The 22,734-nt window shown below is 41.1% G+C and overlaps 1 protein-coding gene across 8 annotated transcripts in view; it reads left to right on the top strand.

Moving 5' to 3' along the window:
- DCUN1D4 (defective in cullin neddylation 1 domain containing 4) overlaps positions 1–22,734 on the top strand; it is a 68,905-nt gene that overhangs the window by 19,830 nt on the left and 26,341 nt on the right. For all 8 annotated transcript variants that reach the window (XM_033425452.2, XM_033425451.2, XM_033425453.2 and 5 more), the window contains 3 exons: positions 8,009–8,123; positions 10,987–11,078; positions 19,003–19,073. In XM_033425452.2, the coding sequence (XP_033281343.1) occupies positions 8,009–8,123; positions 10,987–11,078; positions 19,003–19,073 (278 nt within the window). The remainder of the gene's footprint in view (positions 1–8,008; positions 8,124–10,986; positions 11,079–19,002; positions 19,074–22,734) is intronic.

The following is a 22,734-nucleotide window of genomic DNA, read 5'->3' as shown; positions in this document are numbered from 1 at the left end:
TTGATCTGTAGTTATGAAAACTTCCAGCAAAAATGATTAAAATATATTTTAAAGTTTTTGAAAATTATCACAGTAATACATGATTGTTAGAGAATTATGAATAGCACAGAAGCAAATGAAGTAAAAAGCCACAATCCTCCTTCACGTCTCCCAGTCCAGCCTTCCCCCAGTTTGCCGCTTAATGTTTGTTCTTTCAGACGTTTTTGTACCTGCATATATTTTTATAGTAGTGTTTTTTTTAAATTTATCATTGATGAGCTCATACTCTACATACTATATAGCATCGTTCTTTTTTCATTTAATTTTTTAACTTAATGCTGTATCTTAGAGGTTGTTGGAATTTAGAACTCTCCCCACCCTTCCCCTCCAGATTGGTTCAGGATCAATTGAAAATTAGGCACAAGATGGAGATTGAAGTAACAGTTGTGTTGGAAAGCACAGCTTAGAAGAGCAACAAAAATGCAGAGGCTTTTCAGTGTTTCAACTTAATTAGATAGCCTTACACGCAATCACTGCCACAGCTAGTTAAGCACAGCACACCTCCCGGCCCCTCTCTAACCCACCACTTATGGTGGAAGGGTATCAGCTTCTGCTGGCAGGTTGATCTGAAAGGGAGTTTAGAAGGGGCTGGGCCCCTCTGCTCAGTTCCTCCCTGCCCCAGTCACCAGTTAGATCAGACATTCCTGCTTCCAGAGGAAGGAATGAGAGAAGGGGGAATGTATTCTAGAAGGCCAGGCCACGGAGGGTCCCTTCACCTGATCTTTCTGTTTTAGTAAATATAGGTCAACTCAAGGCAGTCAAAAACAGTTTGCTTAATAATTTTATTTATTGATTGATTATAGCTCCTTAATTTTAGAAGCAGTGTATGCACATGGTTTTAAAAGAAATGTCAGAAAGGTGTAAAGAAGCGAAGGTTGCTGGCCCATTTTATGAGCCCTAGCTCCCATCCCCACTAGTACTACACCCTTGACTCTCCAGAGATAACTCTTATATTCTTGTATTTGTTTCCCAAATGACGACGATACATGTTTTTCCCCAAATACAAGTATACCTTTGTATGTGCCTCTTGTTTTTGTCACTCAGTATATCTTGGAGATCTTTTCATTGCAGCACATTTATAAAGCTTTATTTTTCAATGACTGCATGATTTTCTGTTTCATGGATATATCATAATATGTTTCTATTGATACACATTTAAGTATGTTTAACTTTTAGCTAATTTTCAGGGCCAGTTTTAAAAGTTAAAAAAAAACCCACATTTCTCTCTACTGTTCTGGAACAATATATTGGTAGACATCAGAGATTTTTTAAACTTAAGAGTTAGTGTAGTTTTGATTTTTTAAAACTGAATTTTGTGTTTGTAAAGCCTTTAAGTTGTCTTTCCCTTGGCTAAGGTAATAAAACATCTAAGTGCTGAGTCTTGTACATTCTGTAGTTAAAGTTGAACTTTGGATTTGAATGAGTATTGTTACCGTGGTAATTTCACATTTAAATATTTAACCTGAATGTGGCAATTTAATAACTATAAGCTATAATTAAGGAAAACGAAAGTGGAGAGTGTTTGGCCTCATGCCTCCTCTTTCGCCCTTGGGGACAGTGGATGTGCCTGATATTTGGTATATGACTTGCTGGTGCAGTTCCTCGTACCTCATACGTGCCAGTCAATGTCAATTAACATTAGTAATTTCTCAGAGTGGTCCATTTCCCCATCTGGTTATAGCATCACTTCTGATTACCATACCTGACAGAGTATACTTTAAAAATTAAGTAACATAAAATCCGTAGTGTTTGGAAACCTGAGAAAGTTAATCACTATAGTGCCTCTTTGTAGTGCCTCTGTGAATTTCTTGGCCCATCAGTAGTCTGAGCCATTTCTATAACAACTGTATATGGAAGAGCCAAACTAAGTGCAAAAGAGGCCTGTATCTTCCTGCTCTGTTTCCTTTAACACTTTCCTTTGGTGCTTTCAGTCTTCCACGAGAAAAAGAAGAAAGAAAAAAAAAAAAGGAGAGAGAGTGTGTATGTTAAAATTGGAGAAGCAGCACAAAATACTGGGAGTGAATTTAAAAAACCAGAGAGGGGGGCTTCCCTGGTGGCGCAGTGGTTGGGAGTCCGCCTGCCGATGCAGGGGACGTGGGTTCGTGCCCCGGTCCGGGAAGATCCCACATGCCGCGGAGCAGCTGGGCCCGTGAGCCATGGCCGTTGGGCCTGCGCGTCCGAAGCCTGTGCTCCGCCACGGGAGAGGCCACAGCAGTGAGAGGGCTGTGTACAGCCAAAAAAAAAAAAAGAACCAGAGAGGACCCAAAAAAAATGATGGAGGATGGTAGATGTCAAAAGTCAGTATTGTTTAGAGAGAAAGGAAAGGAAATTTTTTGGTCTTAAATAGTAGGATAAAAATTGCGCATTTGGACACTACTAGTTTTACTGAAGCAAGCAAGTAGTTCAATGCTCTGTTCAAGAAAATGAAATAAAATATTTAGGTACTGGTAAGATGTCTTAAAATGCATTCTATTTACCAACTTAAATTACTATACCTTTGTGACATTATTCAGTGAAAAGTGAGGTGAAATGGCTATATGAAAAGTATTGAAATGGCAGAATGAACATGTAAAATGTTATTAAGTGAGTCAAGGCTATATGATGCAACAAACTCATTATAATGAAAATTAGTGAGATTCTTGTATTGGAACATGCATTTATACTAAGTTTGGAAAAGTCAGAAAAATTCTCTAATTGTATAAACCTCTTTGAGGATGCCTAGAAACTGGGCACACAATTTAATATGTCTTACAAAAATGAATCCTGAACAGGACCTTTTTTCACTTGAGGCCCACAGCAGGAAGATTAAATTAAAAAAAAAAACAAAACAGAACAGTGGAGCAGTGATTTAGATACCATTTATTAAGAATAACATGGTTAGTTAAATTATTATCAAAACAGCCAGCTGCATAGGCATTAAAAGGCCTTTGGTTTGATCCAGGTGAACTTAAATTGCTCTTTAAAATTGATTTTTGTGGGACCAAATATTGGAATAGATATGTTAAAAATGTTTGCGGTATTTCTAGTTGTTTAATGTAAGAAGAATAGCTATATTCATTGACCTCCTGATTTATTTGAAAATATGGTCAGTTAATAGAATAATTTATTTGTTCCTCTTAAAAACTGAACCAAAAAGAAATGACCCTGAGCTCAAATCATAACCTTTGGTTAAAAAATAGAAACAATTTTTATTGCCTTCCTAAGGATCATTTAAACGCTTCAGCTTCAAGAAAGAGCTTCTAACGATGGGAGAGGCAATTTCAGAGTCGCTGTCACAATGTAGAAATATTATAGACTGAACACCAGAATATCTATCACGATAATGTGAAGGAGCCTGAACCATAGTTTGGGATTACTAGTTGAGATTATTCATCTCTTCCTCTTCCTACTTCTTTATTATTATAATAAAAAGGCTTTTTCTCTTTCATAAGTACCTGCCAGATGTTTCTAATGAGATTTAAGATGGATCCTTAAAATCTTTTTCATCACTGTTTTTTCTTGGGTGATTGGCAAATATTGAAAACTTGCAGCTCTGATCATTTCAAATCAGTTTATGGGTTAAGTCGCTTTAATTTGTTAACTATTTATTGAACAGGAACTTTCAGGTGCTCCACTTATTGGCCCGTTGTCTTATCTGTAGAATTGGGGTGGTAATAATACCTCTCAGATTTGTGAAGATAAATTTGAAAGTGATTTGTAGTTACTAATTTAAAACTTCAGCCTTAATATTTTGCCTCTACCTGTAATGTCAGATCATTTATACCTAAGTAGATACTTGTAACAGGTTAAAATAGCTAAAGCTTCTTTGAAACATAAACATTCCATAACATTGTTGTTTATAGTATTTGCTTACTGAATTTTCTTTTTGCTCTAAAAATAAAGTTTAATTAAGGTAGATAAAGTGATACAAGTTCTAAAGCAGTAAAGTCTAAATTTAATGATACGAGTAAATACAAATTTGTAAAACATTCATTTAGGTTTAAGTGTTTTTATTATAAAAAGACATCACAGAGTTATTTTAAGAAGCAGACATTCTAGAATATTTGTGTTTAAAAAAAATCCGACCTGCCAGGAAACTTAGAATCAAGTGCTTTTCTTAACTGACAAATGGGAAAGAAAATCTGAAATGGTGGTATATTATCTATTCATAGATGTTTCAAATTTCTGGAAACATACTGATCTCTAAGCAGAATTTGATTTACGCTTGTTTTAGGAACACATTTATTCAACAAATATTTGCGAGTCTACTGTGGGACTCTCAGTACTGTATATACTGTATTACTACTGTACTAAGATGATATATTAGCTGCTGTGTCTGCACTGGTGAACAAATCAGAACCCTGCAAACCAAGGTGTACTTTTGTGCATGAACCTAAAAACCTGAGTTGTTGCTCTTGCTCAGGTAGGATCCCTGGAGCCATGCGGGGTTGGGGGAGCAGCTTCGGGGCCACCGAGCCGTGAGTTGTGTGCTCTTCGTGTATTTTTGTTGACTTGGTTCATGTTGGCAAATTATTTTAGGTAAACTTGTTTTCCTCAGCGTTAAAAAATTGTTTTTGGGCTTCCCTGGTGGCGCAGTGGTTGAGAGTCCGCCTGCCGATGCAGGGGACACGGGTTCGTGCCCCGGTCCGGGAAGATCCCACATGCCGCGGAGCGGCTGGGCCCGTGAGCCATGGCCGCTGAGCCTGCGCGTCCGGAGCCTGTGCTCCGCAACGGGAGAGGCCACAACAGTGAGAGGCCCGCGTACCGCAAAAAAAAAAAAAAAAAAAAAAAAAAAATTGCTTTTGAGATAGCCTGGAACTTTTCACTGTCATCATGGGTTCCAGGGTTCTACCTGTGGAGCTGTGCTGCATCGTGCGAGTTGGACTCGTCCTTCCTGTGAGGTGGGGGTGGGTGGCGAGAGGCTCAGTGAGCCAGTGGGTGCCTGGGCTGTAATGGGCACTGGGGACGAACAGATGCCGTTTCATTGTGAAGGGTGGCCCCTAACAGTCACTCGCTTATGCCGATGATTGGAGCAGAGAGGTCTGAACGAACGCCATAGGAATAAGCGAAAGAACAAAACGCCAAATTTGGGATGCTTTGGGGCTAAAATATGAGTAAGTTTTACACCAGGAGAAGCGATTTGTGGAACTTCAACAGTAAGAAGAAAAATTAAGTTGAAAAAGTTACTTTATGATGTTTGTATGTTTACCAGAAACATGATACTCTTGTCAAGTAGGAATCCGTGAAAGCAAGACATTATGCCAGTGTTTCTATGAAGAGGCAAAATAGTAGAGGAGCCGGTGGATTTATCTTTATTGGTGAATATTGGTGAAGACATTATTTTAAATGGTGTTCATCTTCCCACGCGCTGAGGAGATGAGTGCATTTCCTCTGTGTTCTGCAAACGCTGGTGGGAGGGAGAGGTTCCTCCCGGAACAGATGCTCAGAACCCGCCCGTGACCAGTACCAGGAGACAGTGTCTTTCCTTCAGACGTGCACGTCCAAGGTGGGAGAAGCAAGCCTCGAAGTTGAAGGCAGACTCGTTTCTGAGCAGCGTGGCAGGCTTTCCGGCAAGGCGGGACCCACTTTTTCATTCTGCAAGCTCCACCCCGAGGCATTAACGGACAAGAATAAATCTTGACCGTTGGCAGTCTGCAAAAGCTTGGGTCTCCGTGCACCTCTTCAGACCTTTCTGCGTGCTTCAATGTAAACAGGACTGCCGTTTCACCAGGAGGACAAGCGGGGCGTGTGTGGTGGGCAGCACGTTCTCTGGCTCTTTCTCTTCCTGATTTTGCTGCTGTTGTGGGGAGAGAGATATGGGCGTGCCTTGTGTCTCTGAAGAACCTCCTACTCCCTCCGTTGTTGGGCTCTGGGAAGGGTGGTTGAGGATCGTTGTCTTTTCAGCCTGGTGGGCGCTGCCTCTGGCTGAAGGAGCAGGCAGGGTCCAGTACCCGGCGCTGGGCCCACGCCTCGTTCGTGCTGTTGTCCTGTTTTGTGGCAGAAGAGGTGGTTTCGGCTGTTCTGTTCCTGAAGCGCATCGCCCGGGAACTTAGCGTGGTGGTGGAAGCCTGAGTATGTCCTGAGATTGAGGTTCCAGTCCCGACCATTGCGCTTACCAGGTTGGGACTGTTAGCTACTGACAGCTCTCTCCCTGCCTTCTGAACAGCTTTCTAGAGAGAACTGTCCACTTTCACTGAGATCACACCCTCCGCTCACGTCCTTCCCCAGCCTGTTGCAGCCCTGTCCCCAGCCTCTTGCTTCTGCATCTGACTGCTGCCACCGCCCTGTGCACTCCTCCTGCTTTGGCTTCCTGGAGTGTACACTCGCCCAGGTTTTCTCCCCACCCAGGTCTTCACCCTCTTTTCCCAGCCCCCGAATATCCACACTCCCTGGGCTCTGGCCTTAGTCCCCAGCTTCTCAGTCTCTGCTGCTGAGGCTGCGTGGAGGCGGCAGTGAGTGGTGGTGGGGAACTTGGCCTCGTCGCCGAGCTGCTTGGGTTCCATCCTCGACTTCACCTGCTGCCTTCCAGCTGCTGCTTCATCTCTCTGCCTGAGTTTCCTCATTCGTAAGAATGGGGTGGTTGTGAGGATTGGGTCAACGTGGAGGTCCAGCCTGAGCACGCACCTCCCTGGTGGCACTCAGATCCCAACATCTGTCTACTCGCAACACTTGGCCACGTGAGCACGTGTTGAATGGATATTTTTCCCTCATAAAACTCTGGAGAGGTAGATCTCACAGTTCTCATTCTTCAGATGATGAACCAGAGACCCAGAATAGGTCACTGACTGACTGAGCCACATGACTAGGTGAGGAGCTGGAGCTCATCCACTGAATGCAGAACACTCAGACCCTGTCACCCGGTGCTGCCTTGTCCCAGAGGCTCACTGAGGGCCCTGGGCCCTCCCACCACGGCACCAGTGCAAGGAGGAGGACATGCAGTCCAGATTTCACCACTTAGCACTTCTGAGACCTTGGAAAATCTCTTGAATGCCTAAGCCTTACTTTTTACCATCAGTCAGTAGAGATAATTAACTCTGCCCTGCCTGTCGTTCAGGGTTATTGTGGGAACCAAATGACATAATATCTCTGATAGTACTTGTGCCAAGATGGGTATTTTAATTATGTTATAATTGTCTAGAAATTTATAATGGTTTAAAACAGTCTGAAGTGAGACTTGTCTGGGTTTGAATTCCAATTTTGCCCCTTACCTGACCCTCTCTGCCTCCGTTTTCTTATCTGCATAAGCAGTAATGATTATTCTTTCTTCGTAAGCTTGTTGTGAGGTTAAGTGAGGTGTCATACATGTAAGCGTTAAGAGCAGGGCCTGGCTCACCATAAGGTTTCCATAGATGTTGCATGTTGTTGTTACATTTTAATATCTTTTACCAAATGAAAGTTAATGCTTCCAAAAACCCTGACTGAAAGTGGCAGAAACAAATTAAAAATATTTATGGAAGTTTTGCTCAAGATCATGTCAGGCTTTTGCCCCAAAAATCCAAATTCTGTTTTGTTTTGTTTTTTTTAATCAGATATTCCTTGAAGCTTAAGAGTGTTTGGACTGATGTACTTGTATGTATTTTAGACCCAAGGTCACCAGTCGAGCTGACCTTGCCTAATGAAGTACAGAAATGAGATAGCAGTGCAATTCCTTCTGAAGGAACATTGACGTGTAAAGGAAGCTGGAAGCGTAGATGATTTATATTAGTATTTTTGGAGAGTAAACTGAAGTTATGATAACTTCATTTCTGGTGTGTGTTTTGGGGGGACTATTAACTAATTTGTGTCATTGCTAGGTTTATTTCTTGACTCTAACATTTTCTCAAAGAAGAACTGAAAACCAGTTTTTCACTTTTCATTTTTTCACGTTTACAGAGAACATCTAAACCCTTTGCGGTGTAAGTTGTGAAAGCTCTTCGTTTAGCGCTGATATTCTTTGGAAGGGTTTCAATGTGGCATTCCTTACTTTTGTGCTCTTCACTCTGTTTTGTAGGAAGTCTGCGGTCTTGCAGTTCTTCGGACTGCTTTAGTAAAGTGATGCCGCCGAGGAAAAAGAGAAGACCTGCCTCTGGAGATGATTTATCTGCCAAGAAAAGTAGACACGATAGGTACGTCACAGAGACAGTGGAACCACATTGATGGCATATGTGTTGAAGAGGCACCTTTCTACCCAAGCCCAGTGTGGGTCTTCTAAGCGTACAAATGCCAACCAGAATATTGTTTTGGTTCTGCCAGGAAAACTTCAAAGTGTAATTTTTTGTGATACTTACTTAACGTGTGGGCTCATGAAACAAAAACAAGTTAGGTAACCTGACTTCATAGAAATTCAAATTTTATCTCAGTCCATTGATCCACCAGAACTGGTGTAGTGTTTCTTTCTTTGCTTTTAAGAGCTTGCCCTCTGTGCCTGTTGAGGACCTCAGGATTGGTACTTATCTCTTCTTTAAGGGGGTCTCACTCACTACCTACAACCACGGGAATCCTGTAGCTGCCTTTGCCAGGACCTGGGTTGCGTGGCTGGAGAGAGCTGCCTGCACCAAGTGCTCTAAGCCTGCCTGGAATATTAGCTGAGCTGACATTTCTACTCAAAAGAGTGAGCATTTCTTAGAAACCATGAAAAACAAGACTGTTGAAACCACTTCTCTTTCAGACAAGTGAACTGTTAATTTTGGTAACTCCCAAGGTCCATTAGACTTGCTTATTTTAGGCATCTTTACTATTTCAACCAGATTTTATTAGACATCTTTTGGTTCTTTCTCTTTCTCTTTTTAAAAAAGACAATGAATAAACATCATAGTTTTAATCTTTTCTGCCTTTTCCCATCTGCCTCCATTCTGGCTCTGTAGGTCACTTCACTTCACTTATGTGGCCTGAATTGCCACATCGATAAATCAAGGGAATTAGATGAGATTTTTCTGCTTCTTTCTTTTTTTTAAAAATAAATTTATTTATTTTTGGCTGCGTTGGGTCTTCGTTGCTGCGCGGGCTTTTCTCTAGTTGCTGCGAGTGGGGGCTACTCTTCGTTGTGGTGCGTGGGCTTCTCATTGCGGTGGCTTCTCTTGTTGTGGAGCACGGGCTCTAGGCGGGCGGGCTTCAGTAGCTGTGGCACGCGGGCTCAGTAGTTGTGGCCCGCGGGCTCTAGATCGCAGGCTCAGAAGCTGTGGTGCACGGGCTTAGTTGCTCCGCGGCATGTGGGATCTTCCCGGACCAGGGCTTGAACCCGTGGCGGATTCTTAACCACTGCGCCACCAGGGAAGCCCTGAAGCCAGTTTAAAAACTGGTAATTGAGTTGCAGAAGGGTGTGAGTTACTCTCATGAATAGCATTTCATCGGTCACCTAGGGGATGGGGAGCTGTAACGTTATCCGAGTTTCATTCTTGGTCTTTTTTGAAAAACAACTTCATTTACATACCACAATGTATGCGATTTTAAGTGTACAGTTTAGTGATCATTATGGAGTTGTTGGAGCTGTGCAGCCATCACTGCAAACCAATGTTAGAAGATTCCCATCACCCCAGTTGGAGCCTTGACGCCCATTCACAGTCCATCCCTGTGCTTATTCCCAGCCCCAGGAAACCACAGATTCACTTCCTGTGCCTACGATTTGCCTTTTCTGAACGGTTCACGTCAGTGGTCTTTTTGTGCCTTGCTTCTTTCACTTAGCGTAATTTTTTTGAGGTCCATCCATGTAATAGCATGTACTGGTATCTTTTTTTTTGGTAATGTTATTCCATTGTCCTTTTTTAGGTAGAGTATTTTTAAGTGATTCAGTCATTACAGTGTCATATAGAGGTCTCCAGGATATCGACTAGTTACAGACTTTGAGCTGAGATAGGATGTCCAGGCCCAGGGTTGGAGCAAATCTGTTTGAACCCCTGGACAGTATCCACCTTTGTTTCCAGGTGGGATGGCTACTTTTTATAGAAGAAATACAAAAGTGGTGGTTTGCGGTTTCAGTATCTTAATACTTTATAACCATGTTTTGGGGGTTTTCTGGGTATTGAAACCCAGAATCTCTGATCAGCGGTATATACAGATATTCTGGTGAAAGTCTTGATCATGAATAAATGCTCTTTTAAAAAGAATTATACATGATTTTATATTATATGCTATGTAAATAAAAACTGTATTCATAAATGTTTATATAACTATTTAGACAATTTATATATAAATACTCATAATTTTTCTATCAAAATCACTATTTTAAAAGTACTGCTGCTTCTCCCCTCCCCAAGTAGGGCCTGTCTTGGTTCTCAGCCCCGTGTCATCATGAAATAAGGAATCCCTGCCAAGGGTCACAGTGTTGGCAGGAGGAGGCTGCTGTGCTTGCTGACTCAGTTCTCCAGCTTATGTGTCTGTCTCCACAATGCTAGGGCATGATAGGAGAAGGGCAGAAGCCAAGGATTCTCTGTACTTCGTTTTCCTGAGGTTCTTTTCCTGGAGGCTTGGACATAATTTGATGTTTCTTTTTATTTGCTTGACAAGTTCCTTGGAGGTGTCTAATACTGCCAGGTTCTTCCTTAGACCATGTGTCGCCCAGCCTGACTCGTACGGCACGGGAGTCAGGAGAACTTGATGCAGAGACATGAGCGAGTCCTAGGGTCACCAGTTGAAGAAACACCGTCCACATTTCTTGCTGTATCACTAGTGTTCTGTAGTTAGTTCTGGCTAGAGAGAGAGAAAGGAGTATATTAAATACTTGTTCTCTTCAGTTTTTACTGATTATTTGTTCATCAGAGAAAAACCTGTATTAAGTGCTTACCATTTAATTTTATACTGGGTGTGACTGTGTTTAAAACTATAGTTATAACAGCTGAAGCTTCCAAATGCAAGAAGTGACATATTTTAAATATACATGAAATACTGACTGAATAGATGTTTGGTTGGGTAAAAGAATAAAAACTATTTGCTACTTAAAAAAACTCAGTATCTTTACTTTAAATAACTTAAAACCCCTTTCTTGATTTCTAGCATGTATAGAAAATATGATACAACTAGAATAAAGACTGAAGAAGAAGCCTTTTCAAGTAAGAGGTGCTTAGAATGGTTCTATGAATATGCAGGTAGGTAATCATTTATCTCATCTAAGACTGAGCCTCATAAAAATAAGGAGTGCCTTAGAGGAGATTAAAGAATTAAAAAGGAGTACTTTTCGAATTTGTGTGTGTGTGTGTGTGTGTGTGTGTGTGTGTGTGTGTGTGTGTGTGTCCGTCTCCCTGTTTTCGGGAGGGAACACTGTCGAAACAAATCACCAAATGTCCTATTTATAGCCAGCAGCTAAGCCAAAGAATTCAGAACACTAGAAGGGAACTGAAAAGATGAAATGTACTTGGGAGAAATACTTTGGATTGCTAGGAAACCTCTTGAGAATGCTGGTAATGGGTGACTATTTGGTTTATGCATCCAAGTTAAAATAAGCTTTGCTGCTTTGAACCTTTATGTAGTGCAATGGAATTTCCTATATTGTGCCTCTAGTTTGAAAGATCATTTGGCAGACAGTGTTTGTTTTGTCATTTAAAATGTCTTAAATCCAATCCCATTTTTGCAACTTATTATAATTGGTTGGATAATGTAATACTGAAATAAAGGGTTTGTTTGTTTTTGTGGCTGTGTATGTGTAAAAAAGGGGGAAAGAAAAATTTTCAGACAAGTTTGAACTGAAGGCTCTTTTACCTTTCCTCTTCCCCACCATATTTCTGGCCCTATCATAACTTATCAACTTGACATTTCCAGTGACCTTCAAACTAATTTTCTTGACATTGGTCTCTACTCCCAGTCAGGTTCTATGTGTTTCCTGTTGTATTATTTGAAAAAAAAAAATAAAATAAACGGAACAGATCATACATGTCATTCCCTAACAATCCGCTGCACCCTTGCTCCCCACTTAAAAATCCCTGCTACCTACAGGATAAAAGACAACTAACTCAGTGCCATCCCTTTGCCTGGAGTGTTTTTCTCCACTTTTCCATATGACAAGCTGCTATGCATCTCTTAGCTTACTTAGCTTAATAGCCTTCGTTGTACTCTTAAAGGAAGGACATGGTTCATAACTGTTTTTCTTTTTTGCGGCACACGGGCCTCTCACTGTTGCGGCCTCTCCCACCGCGGAGCAACAGGCTCCAGACACGCAGGCTCAGCGGCCATGGCTCACGGGCGCAGCCGCTCCGCGGCATGTGGGATCCTCCCGGACCCGGGCACGAACCCGCGTCCCCTGCACTGGCAGGCGGACTCCCAACCACTGCGCCACCAGGGAAGCCCCATAGCTGGTTTTGATACCCTTTTATTGGGTATGAAAATGAGGATTCCTCCTGGGGCCAGTGTTTTCCTCCTACCCCTACCTTACCCTTTTTCTGATAAAAATCTTGCCCCTTTGGCCACAGAGATTGTTCCAGGAGCTGCCAGGTAACCCAGGTCAGGACAATCAGATAAAATTTCCTAGGGTTTTCAGACTGAAGCTGGGAGAAGAGCATCTTTCTCTTCTGGTGGTAGACTTGAAAGGATGCGATCCTGATTCCTGTAGTTTTTTGGATTTTTGTGAGCTACCCCAATATCCTTCTAGTGAATTCTCTTTCATTATTTGAACTAGTTTGAGCTGGATTTTGTTTGCAGGGCACAGACACATGGTACAGACACTTCTGTAGTATTAGAATTTATCTGTTTTTAGGTCTTGAGAACATGAATCTCTTGAAGACGTTTTGTGAAAGTGGTTAGCACGTTTCCAGGTGTTCAGTACTTGGGTCTGAATGATGGAACGTTTTCTCATGTTCATATCACTTTGATTATGAAGATCTCTTGCTTTCTCATATTGGTTCACATTTATTGTTATGAAATATATTATAAAAAGGAAAGTTTAAACAGAAAAAGTATACTTAATCCCACCACCATAGCACAGCTATTTTGACATTCTTTGTGTCTTCCTTTATAAGCAAATATGAATTTTTCCATAGTAAAAGCCACACTTCTGTTTTCTTTTAAAAGGAAACAAGGTACTGTTTTCCTACTTGTTTGCTTTTCTCTGGCTCAGAAAGGTGACATTTGGGATAAAGATTAAGCCACATTCTTTAGGTTCCTTGAGGCCCCTGCCAGGTGGTTCCTTGGGATTTCATCACTGCGAGAAGTTTATGTGGGTGTGGCTATCCCTATTTTTATTAATTCCCCCCCTCTTTTAGTTTTTGCTTTTTTTGTTTTTTTTGTTTTTTTTGCTTTTTTTGCTTTTTTTTTATCAGGGAAAATAGCTTGAAATTGAGAACAACTGGCACCTACTTTCTTTTTTTTAAAATTAATTAATTTATTTTTGACTGCATTGGGTCTTCGTTGCTGGGCGTGGGCTTTTCTCTAGCTGTGGTGAGCGGGGGGCTACTCTTCTTTGCGGTGCGCAGGCTTCTCATTGTGGTGGCTTCTCTTTGTTGTGGAGCACGGGCTCTAGGTGTGCAGGCTTCAGTAGCTGTGGCATGCAGGCTGTAGAGCGCAGGCTCAGTAGTTGTGATGCACGGGCTTAGTTGCTCCGCGACATGTGGGATCTTCCCGGACCAGGACTCGAACCTGTGTCTCCTGCATTGACAGGCGGATTCTTAACCACTGCGCCACCAGGGAAGTCCTCATTTTTTAATATCCCAACTACATGAATAAAAACTGAAGATAAGTATTATTCAAGAAAAATGCATGGCGAGAAGTCCCTGGAAGGTTGTGCTCTGGGCAAGTCTGTGGGAGCAGACAGTGAGGCCGTGGGCCCCCTGTGCTAGAGTGAGGGCCTGTCCCCCCTCACTGTGCTCCTGTTCCCTCGGAGAGAGCCATCTGCTTTTGGTTGACTCCCTGCACTGAATCTGGAGTGCAGTGGAGGGTGGTAGGGGCCTTGGTGCTGCAGTTGTGCTACACAGATGGACCTTAGTTCTTCCCAGAGTCCTCAGTTCCACGCTTGCCCTGTCCTCTGTACTCCTTTAGCCTGAGCCCAGCTCCTCCCAGCTCCTGCCTGGCCAGTTAGTCCCAGCCCTCTTTTGCACATCCTGTGCTGCAGCCTCTCACCTTTTTAAATCCCTGTCAACTCAGTTTCTGATTCTCAGAGATTTAATAAATGAAATGCTCTCCACTGGGGCTCTTGTCCTGTTCTCTGTGGTTATAGGCTTACTCCCTTTTGTACTTTGGTACTTGAGTCCTCTGTGACTTTAGAAAGGATTGCTGGGGGTAAGATTGGGGGAGTGTCTTATTTAGACCTCCATCTGCAACTGGAATCCCATTTCTTTTCATTAAAATAACCAGTTTTACATAAATGATTTGTCTAATAACTTCCACTTTCTGAGATATATCTAAGAGTGAGAGATGAGACCAGATACACAAGTGCCAGCATTTCAGAGTCACATTGAAGCTCACACACGTAGGTCATAAAAGTTCTACAAATCCTGACTGTAGGCCCTTCATCTCTACTTTCGATTAGGTTCTATAGCAGAATTGTTTCTTGTTTTACCAAAGTGAGATTTGGGACCAGGAGTAGGTGCTAAGTGACAAAGGAGACAAAAGTTTTGCTGACAAGGTTTCTTGGCAAAGGAGACAGCGTGGCCCGTTTGCCCCAGAGATGCAGCATGGTGTGATTATGGAAACTCTGCCATGAGCATCTTGGGCTCTCATGAAAAGGTTTAGTTAGTATAAAGTATATTTAGTTAGGGGCCCCTGCTTAAAATGGCAGTGAAAGTGGGAGGACCACTTTTTTCTAGATTATTGTCAGTACATCCGCCTTGTAAATGTATCTCTAGTTTCTTTCACCAGGGCATTCTATAGCTTTTAAACCATCTCCCTCAAACCCACTTTTAATCCACTTTGTGTTAACCAGTGGCCTATTTATTAGATTAAGATTGTTCAGTTCTACAGGTAAAATGACACATCTAGTGTAAATATACCCATAATCCCAATGAACAATGTGATTACAAATAGATCTAAATGTGTACAAGGGAATGATAATGAGAAAAAAGGGAAAGTTGTTGTAGATATCAGGATTATGGGTAGCCTTTAAGTAATGTTGACTGATAAGCTATATTTAATATTTTTAGGATAAAATATTAAAGTAACATGAGTCATGCCGTTGCAGATCATATTGTTAAAACCTTGCTCTTTTCAAATACACAGGTGCATGTGTATATAAGTAACCTAACAATGGCATTGCATAAAATGTGGAAAAAAGAAAAAAGCATGGCTAACTTAATGTTTACCACTGCCCAGTGTACCTCAGCCAACCTTTGCGGGCCTGCTACGTGCCAGGCTCTGGTGTGTGGATGACAGAAGCACTGTACTCAGAGCTTATTCTCTGGTGTGGCAAACAGACAAACAAATGAGAAGCGTCGTCATTGTAATGAGCACTGACAGGGAGAGGAGGCCAGGTTGTGAGTGGGACAGCCAGCTGGGAGACCCCAGGGCCCTGTGCACAGGCAGGGGAAGGGCAGGTGACTTGCCAGGCTCAAGAATAGGTTGCAGTAAAAGAGCTTTTTTAAATCACGAAGAATAGAAGCCAAAGACAAAAATTTTTTTAAGATTATAAGTACCTTTTTTTTTCTCAGCTCTGTGCAACCAACTGCCAATGAGTTCCATCAGTAGATACCAAAGAGTCATCTGTTCCTACAACCAAACCTCTTAGCAAAATAGTAATAGGTGGATACTTCCATATGAGAATAATTACTCTTTAATGTCACAGCCTAAATACTTTGCAGTAGTGGAATGAGGAAAAGAACGATGAAACATGGTATACACACACACACGGTCACCTGCAGGGGGGTAATGTAAAGTATGTCAGCTAGGTGCTCTCACAGGAGAATTATCAGACACAGTTGGTGAGAAAAGCAAGGTGTAGAATTTGTAGGTACAGTATGAACCCAAGTGTGTAGGTAAACAAATTCAGGGGTACATTTCACCGTATATTTGCACATACATAAAAACACAGCAAAAAGGTCTGGGAGGATACATGCCTGTCTCGTAAGGAAAGGAAGAAGGCAGGCTATCTCTTTTTACTCTATTTTCTTGGGCTTCTTTATTTGAACATTTCATCGGGTGAATGTTTTCATATATCGTTTGTGTGTAATATACACATGAGTGCCCACATGCGGGACTGTGCACACTCAAGCCCAAGTGATAAAATGCTAACTGTATTTTCATTTGAGTCAGGAATGAGATAAAGATGCCCACTCTCACTCTTCTTATTTGCCATTGTTTTGGGAGTTATTAACTAATGCTGTTAGGTAAGAGAAAGAAAGAAAGGGCATGAATACAGGAAAGCAGGAGGCAAAAATGATCATTCGTTGAAGGTGAAATGATTGAATTGTTGTGTACCTGGAAAGCCAAAGAGAATTGCCTGAAAAACTAAATAAATATGTATATCTATTCTGCAGGTAGAATTTATAAAATGGCTTATTTGGGGAAGGGTTCTTAAAGAAATTCTTTTATTTATTTATGGGCTCTGTAGTTTGCGGCACGTGGGCTGTCTGGTTGAGGCGCGTGGGCTCGGTAGTTGTGGCGCGCTGGCTTAGTTGCTCCGCGGCATGTGGGATTTCAGTTCCCTGACCAGGGATCGAACCCGTGTCCCCTGTGTTGGAAAGCGGATTCTTTACCACTGGACCACCAGGGAAGTCCCAGAAATTCTTTAATAAGTGGTCGTCTCTGCGGAGTAGAGAGAAGTTAGGAGGAAACTTTTGCTTTTTTAACATTTTTATTTTCAGTTTTTCTTTTAAATGAAATTTTATATCATGTTCATGTATTAATGTTGCCCAAAAAACTAAGTAAACTTTGATTTTCCCTCCATAATCAAGATAAAAAAATTAAGAATTCATAGAAAAACATGTAAAATAAAAGGAGAAAACAGAAAGTCCCAGAAAAAGGTAACAGATTTGAATATGTGAAATAAAACTCTTTGTAACAAAGTAGCACATTTCTGATTAAAAGGAAAACAACACATGCAGAAAAAGTATTTGCTCTGGCTAGATTATGTGGAAGAGCCTGAGTTTGGACTTCAGGGGGAGCCAAGGATTAGAAGCAGAAAAGTGACACAAGACTGTCCAAGGTGATTTTAATGGTCATCCTTTGTTGAGAACAACCACCTTACACTTTTATTGTGATCTAGTTATTACTGTATTGAAATTACTCTTATGCTTTGTCTCCCTTCCTGGAGGGCAAGGACCGTGGATTACTCCTCTTTAGCCACTTCTACAGTGCATCGCTCCAGGGTGTGCCCAGTAGATAATATTTGAATGAAACTGAGACATTTTCAGATGGTGGATCCTGCTGGTCTTGGCAGCTTGCTAGATCTGAAGGCTATGGAAGATTGTAGAGTGATTCTTGTGTGGTCCAGTGGCTAAGACTCTGTGCTCCCAGTGCAGGGGGGCCCAGGTTCGATCCCTGGTCAGGGAACTAGATCCCGCATGCCGCAACTAAAAGATCCCGCATGCCGCAAGTAAAAGATCCCGTGTGCCACAACTCAGACCCAACGCAGCCAAATAAATAATTTTGTTTTTTAAAGAATAAATAGTTCTTACACTTGAGGAATTTAGAAGGAAAGGTAGATGAGTTGGGACTTAATGCAAATGTGAGAAAAGCATTCCTAGCATTGCACGGGGTCACACAAGACTGCCTGACCCAGCCTGTGCTGCTGGGGGTGGGGAGATTGGGAGGACTGCCTGTATGGTTCCTGTCTTAAAGATTGAAGAAGCTGGCATGGGAAGGTGGGGGGAGGGGAGAGGGAGATGGGCTGAGGCCACAAAGAGTTAGTACTGCGTTGGGTATGTGTCAGGATGTGTGTGCATAGCAAACAATGGGTAGGTGTTTCTGGATCTTAATTTTTGTTCATTCAGCAATATCTATTTGATTCTTTTATTTCCAAGAAACTTGATATGAAGGTGGAAAGCTATGAGGCTGAAGAGGAAGGGACGCAGTAGATCATAGAGAACCTTATTTGATATGCCAGAGACTTTGGACTTTATCCGTAGGTAGTAGGGAACTTAAAATCGAAGGAGTTTGTGTTTGAGGTGTGGACCCTCCAGGTGGCTTTGTAAGGGATGGGTCTGAGGGGGATGAGGCTCTGGAATTAGGGAGATCCTGAGGGGACTGCTGTGGTCATCTAAGTGAGAGAATGACATCTGAACAGGTCAGTGCAGTTAAGAAATATTTGGGAAGTAAAATTGGCAGTGCACTTGGTAACTGATTGGCTCTGGAGAATGTAGGAGAAGGGGGGACTCCAGGATGATGCCTCAGTTTCTATTTCTGGTGGTGCCCCCGTTGAGATGCTACAGGAGGATAATCTCAGCTACCACAGAGAAGCCACATAAAGATTGCCTGTGTCTACTGGATGTGGCGATTAGGAGTTTATTGGTGACCTTGGCAAGAAGAGTTGCAGTGGAGGGAGATGAGCAAAAACCAGATTGCAGTGGTTGAAGAATGAATGGGGGCTACAGTAGAGCTGGGACATGTGGACAGTTCTTTCAGGAAGAAACAGAGATAACGTGGAATGTGAAGGAAGAGGTTGCCTTGTCTAGAACAAAAAGACTGCTTGCTTTTTTTTTCTGTGTAAAAGAAACAATTATGTTATCTCCCAGTTAATTTTAAAAAGAATATTAGGTGGTTCTTTGCTGTGTTTCCAAAAATTATTGTATGTGTTGAAATTATTACCAAAATAAGAATAGAGATTTAAGCTACTTTAAAGAACAGGAATTGAATGCCTGTAGCCTTATGTTTAGACATAAATTATGTGTCCATCTATCCACAGGTTGAAGGACTTGGCCGTAAACTGACTTAAATGTGCAGAACAGAATCCTTTAAAGATAGAACTGAAATTCTAGAACATTTTTCAATATATTCTTGGTGATTTCTTCCTTCAGAAAGGATTTATGGTCTTTAAGTGTTATTTGATCTAAGTTTACTTTAATAATAAGTATTTTAACAGTATACTACTACTATAGTAGTAATAGTGTATGTACATGGTTAGATTTAATTTCTATAAATTGCATTTTATCACAGGTACTGATGATGTTGTAGGTCCCGAAGGCATGGAGAAATTTTGTGAAGACATTGGTGTTGAACCAGAAAATGTAAGTCTAACTTACTAATTTGGGTAGATCAGTTGATCTGATTTTGTCTCTTGGTAAATAAAGCAACAGTGAAGAAGTAAGGGTGCATTAGTTTTTATGAGGCAATCTAAGAAATAAGTTCCAATTCTAAATTGGTTTGTAAGCAAAAGTTTTTTTGCAATTGGTATGGTGTAACTACAGTCAGTCATTTTATTCTCTCATTTAATTTCTTGTCTCTAAAAGGTATAGTAATAAAGTAATTAAACTAGATGTTTAAAAAGTGGTGTGGGCATGTGTGCCTACCATGACGGATAACTGGGGACTGGGGGACTGAGGGCTTTGTGTATCTTTGTCCCCCTCCGTAGTTGTTCCAGCCTAATGTAGAATTTGTCCAGGACTTTGAATAATTAATTATTCATAAGGGTTTTGAATAGGTTATAATTAAAAAGGTTTTTTCACAGCTCCTTCACTTCCAGTTGAATTTAGCTCAGAAAGTGATTGCTTTTTATTGTAAAGCCCCTAAGTATTTCCTTTAAAACATTTAATTAGAAGTTTTTTTATATGCTTCATTATTTTTGCATAATTCTTATCATCATGTTAGTTTTGAATATTTTTTCCTATTCTCACATTTGTCTTACTGCAAAATGAAACATACAAATGCTCTGACTCATTAACTATGCAGCTTAATATTACCTCAGCCTCCAATTTAACAAATACCTCTTATATCCTAAATGAATTTATGCTCTGGAAGAGCTCTCTAGGGATCATCCCTTTCATTCAGACTGTTGGTGAGATATCTGGTACCCATGCATGTCATGCTCTTCGAGACTTCACACTTTTTTCTTTAAAAAAATTTTGTTGGGCTTCCCTGGTGACGCAGTGGTTAAGAATCCACCTGCCAATGCAGGGGACACGGGTTCGACCCCTGGCCCGGGAAGATCCCACATGCCACGGAGCAACTAAGCCCACACGCCACAACTACTGAGCCTGCACTCTAGAGCCCGCGAGCCACAACTACTGAGCCCGCGAGCCACAACTACCGAAGCCCGTGTGCCTAGAGCCCGTGCTCCGCAGCAAGAGGAGCCCGCGCACTGCAACAAAGAGTAGCCCCCGCTCACCACAACTAGAGAAAGCCCGTGCGCAGCAATGAAGACCCAACGCAGCCAAAAATAAAAACAAACAAATTAATTAATTAAAAAAAAATTTTTTTTTGTCTCCCCACTCCCCCACCCCCAGTAACACTGTAAATTTTCTAAAGAGCCTTTGGACTGTCTTTAACTTACTACATGTATTTTAGTCTTGTATTTTTATTTTAATGTAATCTAGTTCAGGTGTCTTGATAAATTATTGAGTTTGGTACAGAGGTTTGGGGACAGCTGGGTCAGTAGTATTTTGCCTGATCTAGTCCATAGCCTGGTCATAGACAGACAAAAACATTTCACGGACTTTAAGAAGGAAGTTTTCTGACAGGGGCTGGGCCAAGGTTGGCAGTGTTTTCTGGACAGTAGTATAAAAGCGGCGAGACTGAGCTGGGCCTGAGAGGAGATCCAGAGGTTCCACCCAGGGGGCAGTAATCAGCATGTGATCAGAGGGGTGGGTAGCAGGGCCCAATGGTGGGGAGGCTGGGAGGCATCGGGCCGCCAGTGTGAGAGGGATCAGGTGGGCATCTACTCTCAGGGCCAGAAAGGCCTGTCGGGTGGGAGGAGTGCTGACACCGATTCTAACCGAGAAAACAGGGAGGCCCAGCTCTTTAAAGTTCCTCAGCCCCAAATACCAGTACTCAGTAAAAAATAGCTACTGTTATTATCGTTTTTTGGCAATTATGAGTCTTTAGTTTTCTATTTCTGTAGCAGTAGAAATAGTCTTGAAATGTTGAATCACATAGAAGATTGAACGACCGAGTTCAGACTATTATTCCAAAGTATTGATTCCTGTACTTCAAGCCTAAGATGCCACTAATAGAATTTTTATTATTTTATTCATCATTAAAAAGGAAAAATATTGTTAAGTAAATTCTGATAAGCCATCAATTGTGGATACTTCCCAATTTCAGAAATTGTTTGAACAACCAGCACAAAAATAGTTTTTTAGAGGCTTGTCTGCATTGATGAGTGAGCACTTTAAAGTATTTAAAACCCTCACCTTGCCTGATATTTATAGCTTATGAAATTTAAGCAGGCTTGTAAAATTCAGTTCAACTTCCATTTACTAAGGTAACAGAAAAATCCTTTAAGTAGCTAGCTTCCTTATTCGCTGTGCTAGGGAAAGGTCTGTTTGTGTGAAGAAGTACCCATTGTGAATATCTGCTGTGGCTGCTTGGCCACATTACATGCATACTTGTATGTGTGTTCCTTTACTGTAACCGTTTTTTTTTTTTTTTTAACTTAACAAGTATTTATGTGGAATTTTTAATCCTTCTAATAGAGGATTGAGTATAGATAATGTTTGAGAACATACAAAGTTTGAATTAGAAAATATGTAAATAGATACATAGGAGTCAGAATTCCAAGAAAAGCTGAGGGATGAGGAGAAAATCCACTAATGTGTGAATAGTTTGAAGAACATGTAACGCCTTCTTTTTGGAAAATCCTTCCTAGTAGGCCCCTGGTCTCTTAAGTCACCATTTTCTGACCAATTTAACAATCATGTTTTATGGTGATGTGCATAATATGTAGAAAAATTGGTTCACTTATCCGTTCTAGTTATCTACCTAGTAATCTAGATTTTTAAAATCTAAAAAACCTAGTGACTTAAAAAAAATGGGTAAGTACTGATTGAATTGATATTTGATTGATAGGTCCTAGAGATTTACTGGGTTCTCACTGATACTGATCTCCAAAGTAGAAAACCATAAAGTCAGCACCAAGAGAAAGCTTTGCATTAATCTTCCAGTTATAAATTAAACAAAGCTGGAGATTTTTAGTCTACAAACGAGCTCATTGGCAGTTGGAAGGACAGACCTTCTGAACCTCCTGAATGCTGTTGTTCTGGAGTCCTTCATGTGCCCTTTGGCTCTCAGGGCCTAATTAAATCATCTAAAGTGATGTCTGAGTGGCTGCTTGCCTCATTATGGTGGGGAGTGTTATGCTTTTATTTTGCCTTTTGTTGTTGTTTGGGATTTTAAAAACTTTGGTTCTATTACAAAAAGTAATATAAGGCAGGTGTGAAATTGTATTTTTTGATTCATTTTCAGGGACAACAGCCTAAAAATACGTTGATGCTCTTTTTTTTTAAAATTTTTATTTTATATTGGAGTATAGTTGATTTACAACATTGTGTTAGTTTCAGGTGTACAGCAGAGTGATTCAGTTGTACACATACATGTATCTATGCTTTTTCAGATTCTTTTCCCATGTAGGTTATTACAGAATATTGAGTAGAGTTCCCTGTGCTATACAGTAGGTCCTTGTTGATGATCTATTTTATATATAGTAGTGTGTATATGTTAATCCCAAACTCCTAATTTATCCCTCCCTGCCCCCGCCTTTCCCCTTTGGTAGCCGTAAGTCTGCTCTCTGTGTCTGTGAATCTGTTTCTGCTTCATAGATAGGTTCATTGGTGTCATACTTTAGATTCCATATATAAGTGATATCACATAGTATTTGTCTTTCTCTGTCTGACTTACTTCACTTAGTATGATGATCTCCAGGTCCATCCATGTTGCTGCAAAGGGCATTATTTC

Source organism: Orcinus orca, chromosome 4 (assembly GCF_937001465.1).
Source record: "Orcinus orca chromosome 4, mOrcOrc1.1, whole genome shotgun sequence".
NCBI classification, from domain to species: Eukaryota; Metazoa; Chordata; class Mammalia; order Artiodactyla; family Delphinidae; genus Orcinus; species Orcinus orca.
The sequence above is the reverse complement of the archived record's forward strand: the minus strand, read 5'-3'. Positions and strand labels throughout refer to the sequence as shown.